We start from the raw sequence: 4,159 nt of genomic DNA, 5'->3' as shown, positions 1-4,159 counted from the left end.
AACATAAAAAATGAACTGATCAGGATTTCTGGAAAAACCTATCCAACATTATCAATAATTCTGTTGAAGACACCAGAAATTATTAAGCGTTTTTTGATTATTAGAAAACCTGAACAGCACCCTGTGACCAAGCTGAGACCCCCACCTAGACTTAGGAAAGAAAGTGAAGAAGAATCACATTCCTCCCTGAAGGCTTTCAATGCCAAAGTGGAATCAAAACCACAAAAATGTGAGTTTTGTAAAAAGCACGAACATTCTTCGGAAAATTGTCCCTGCTACACCTCCCATGAAGCCCGGATTACAAGGTGCAAAGAACTTTGGCTGTGTTTTAGATGCCTAAAAAAGACACATAGGGGAGCAATGTGCCCTTTGAGAACAGCTAAAAATAGTAGCTGTATCAGCTGCACTGTTAAGGGCCACGTGACAGCAATGTGCCCAGACAAGAGAGGCAAGGTGCGTGTGGACACCTGTGTACATACGAATGACTACAGCTATGGTTTCATGTCTCCTGTAATCAACATAGTAGTAGGAAAGGGAAATAGCCAGTTGGAAATAAATTGTCTCCTGGACACCGGAAGCCAAAGGACCTACTTGGATACCTCTGTGCTGGAAAAACTGAATTGCATTTCTACAGCTAAAGAAAGTAGGTTGGAAGTGAAAACCTTTTTGGGCTCAGAGACAAGACCTTTTAAAGAGGCCACAGTGGAGTTAAGACTTATCCCTGAGAAAGTTCACACTCTTCAAATTCTGTCCAGTAATTTGAATCTTTCGCATGAGTTACTGGAGCTTCCGCAGATAATTAAAAACCTGAAACAACATCAGTTAACAACTAAGCTAAGTACAATTCCCGGGACAGTTATATTAAAATTGAGGGGGTGTTGGGAGTTGACGCCATTCAATTAATAGAACCATTTGAAATCGTTCCCTGCATGTATGGAGCCACTTTTTCCACACCGAGAGGACTTGTACCCTTTGGTAACAGCCGTTGCTTCATGTATGAGAATCAGTTAAAACCAAGACACAAAGTAAAGAGAGGGGCAAAAAATTAATTATACCTCCTTGTTGGACAAAACACCTCCACTTTCGGAGTACAAAATTAATTTTGTGCTGAATCCAGAGGAGAAATACCCAGACCCGTTAAAAGCTTGGTTTGAAGAAGGAAACGTCCAGAGAGGACTAGAAAACATGTTTAGCATGGAGTCACTAGGGTTACCTATCACAGAGGAATTCTCCACCGTGGATGAAGAGATGGTACAAAAGTTTAGGAACACTATATCCTACAAAGATGGCCGATACCATGTACAGCTGCCATGGTATGAAGACAAAGTGAAGTCTGTGCCTTCTAACCACAATGCTGCTCTTAGAATACTGGAAAGAGTAGTTAAAGACCTGGAGAAGAAAGGCCTCTATGACCAATACGTAGACGTCTTTAGACAACAGGAAGACGAAGGGATTATAGAGGAAATAACAGTGACTCCAGAAGACTTTCAAAAGTACATATGGATTCCGCACAGACCGGCTGATCAGACGACCACGAAGGTGAGACCTGTGTTCAATTGTTCCTACAAGGGGGCAAATGCTACATCTTTGAATGAGGCAGCCTATCCAGGAGTCAACCTAATGGGAGACATGTTAGAACTGTTGATTCGCTTTAGGACCAACAAATATGTACTATTGGCCGACATAAGGAAAGCATTCCTTATGATTCGTCTAGAGCTAGAAAAGGACCGCAATCGTTTTTGTTTCTTCTTGAAAAAAGGCGACAACTTGCATTGTTACAGATACTCTACCATCTTATTCAGTTTCAATGCAAGTCCATTTATATTAAATTATGTCTTAAAATATCATGCAGAAAAATTTCCTGCAGATGAATGTTCCCAAGTACTCAGGTCAAACTTTTATGTGGACAATTTGGTGAAAACAGGAAATGATGTAGATACTCTATCTACGTTATACTCAGCGGTGAAGGAACGACTGCAAGAGGGTAACTTTGAGATACAATCCTGTAACTCGAACAGTGCAGTGTTACAAGAAAAAATGGCAGCAGATGGAACTGTCAGGTTTTGATTCTGGTGTGGAGAAAGTTTTAGGATATTTGTACAACCCTCAACATGATACTATGAAGGTCTGTTCGCACCAATGCGATGTAACCGCATCAACAAAAAGGAAAATGCTGTCTGAAGCTTCCAAAATATTTGATCCCTTGTCCCTATATCTTCCAGTGACAGTAAGGAGCAGAATGCTGATAGGAGAACTTTGGAAGCAAAAGTTGGATTGGGATGATGAAGTTTCAGAAGAGTAAAAGAAACCCTGGAAAGCTCTGGCAAAGGACTTAACAGAATTGGGCTCTGTATCATTTCCAAGGAGAGTCCTAGATGACAATAAGCCCCTAAAATTATTCCTATTTTGTGATGCCTCCAAAAATGCATACGGCTTTTCAGCATATACTGTACATGATGGACAGTCTGCACTGGTGTTTGCTAAAGCAAAAGTAGCACCCTTAAAAGGTAAATCTCTACCCACTTTGGAGCTTTTGTCAGTGTTTCTAGCATTGAAATGTTTTCCCTTTATAAAGGAAGCCTTGAAGAATTCCCTGATAGAAAAAGTATATGTTCTAATGGACGCTCAAGTGGTATTGGCTTGGATACTATCAAAGTCGATAACCACAAAAAACATCTTTGCGCGCAACAGGCTGCAAGATATAACGCAAATGTCTGCAACAATCAGGTCAGAGATAAAGTTGGAATTGAGTTTCCAATACGTGCCAACTAAGGAGAACCCAGCCGACTACATCACAAGAGGACTTTCCTTTAAAAAATTTCAGGAACACCTTTCCTATTGGTATGAAGGCCCTGCATGGATAAAGCAGGAAGAAATTCGGTAGAACAAGCTCGAGTTAGGTTGTCTCTCGGAAGAACAAAAGGAATGCATTCATCCTGCAATGAATTTGTTTACGAGACACAATGAAAGTTCCCCTATAGTTTCTGTAGAAAGATTTTCCAACTTCAACAGATTAGTTAATGTAATGACTTTGGTTTTTAAGTTTGTCAACAAAACGTTGAAGAGAAGTGAGGACAATCACCTTCTGGCAAAAATCTATTTGATAAAGTTGATGCAAGGGGAATCTTTTGCCACAGAGTTGGATTTTTTGTTGGATCCTGAAGGTAAGAGTCCACCAAAATTAGTGAAAAACTTAAACCTATTCCTGGATCCCTCCAATATCATTCGTTCAAGAGGAAGGATAGGTGGCTCGGAATGGCATTCCTATGAGGTGCAAAATCCAATTCTTTTAGGAAAAAGACACCATTTAACCGATTTGATTATAAAGGACACTCATCAGAGAAACCAACATTTGGGTTTGGCAACAACCTTAAATGAAATAAGGTTAAAAGGATATTGGATACCACAAGCCAGACAGGCTGTTAAAAAAATTGTGAGCACTTGTGCCAAGTGCAAAAGATACAATGCCACTGCCTTCTCGACACCGAATGCAACAGACCTTCCTAGCTCTAGAGTAAATTTAGTAAGACCATATCTCCATACCGGTGTGGATTACACCAGTCACATCTGGGTTAAGGGAGAAGTGAAGGACTATAAAATGTATATCCTCATCTTCACGTGCATGGCTATCAGAGCGGTTCACATAGAACTAGTCCCAGATATGAGTGTATCTTCATTCCTGCAGGCCTTTGTTCGTTTCACAAATGCGAATGGAATCCCCTCTCACCTCTACTCTTACAACGCAAGGACTTTCATTTCTGCAGCCAAAATAATTGATCAGGGATTGATCACTGATGAGTTCAAGGAGAAGTTTGGTTCTTATCACCTTAAGCATTGTACCATTTCACTTTATTCAGCTTGGTATGGAGGTACTTGGGAAAGGACAATCAAGACAGTTAAATCCTGTCTCTACAAAACTATAGGAATAGGGAAAGGTTGACTATTTTGGTTTATTAACCATGTTATCAGATATCCAGCGTGCCATTAACAGTCGTCCTCTGACTTATAAAAGCTCTAATGAAATGGATTGCCTAACTCCCAACTCCCTCATGAATCCAAATGTGGGTCAAGGTTTAATGATAAGATTGGACAATGAAGAACTGGGACTAACAGAGCCACTTAGCAGGATCGAGTTAAAGAGAACGCTCTGTCTTCATGA

The 4,159-nt window shown here is 40.3% G+C and overlaps 2 protein-coding genes across 2 annotated transcripts; both read left to right on the top strand.

Moving 5' to 3' along the window:
* The first annotated feature begins 1,194 nt into the window (after nucleotides 1-1,194).
* On the top strand, nucleotides 1,195-2,067 carry LOC145283889 (uncharacterized). Its single transcript, XM_080132994.1, has one exon. It carries the CDS (start codon nucleotides 1,195-1,197, stop codon nucleotides 2,065-2,067), a length of 873 nt encoding a protein of 290 aa, XP_079989120.1.
* Nucleotides 2,068-3,025: 958 nt separating this feature from the next.
* LOC145283888 (uncharacterized) lies at nucleotides 3,026-3,940 on the top strand. The gene has a single exon (XM_080132993.1). It carries the CDS (start codon nucleotides 3,026-3,028, stop codon nucleotides 3,938-3,940), a length of 915 nt encoding a protein of 304 aa, XP_079989119.1.
* Nucleotides 3,941-4,159: the final 219 nt, after the last annotated feature.

The sequence above is a fragment of the Euprymna scolopes genome, chromosome 8 (assembly GCF_053919585.1).
Source record: "Euprymna scolopes isolate OS-2025 chromosome 8, ASM5391958v1, whole genome shotgun sequence".
In the NCBI taxonomy this organism is placed as follows: Eukaryota; Metazoa; Mollusca; class Cephalopoda; order Sepiida; family Sepiolidae; genus Euprymna; species Euprymna scolopes.
Note: the sequence above shows the minus strand (reverse complement) of the source record. Positions and strands in the feature narration are given on the sequence as shown.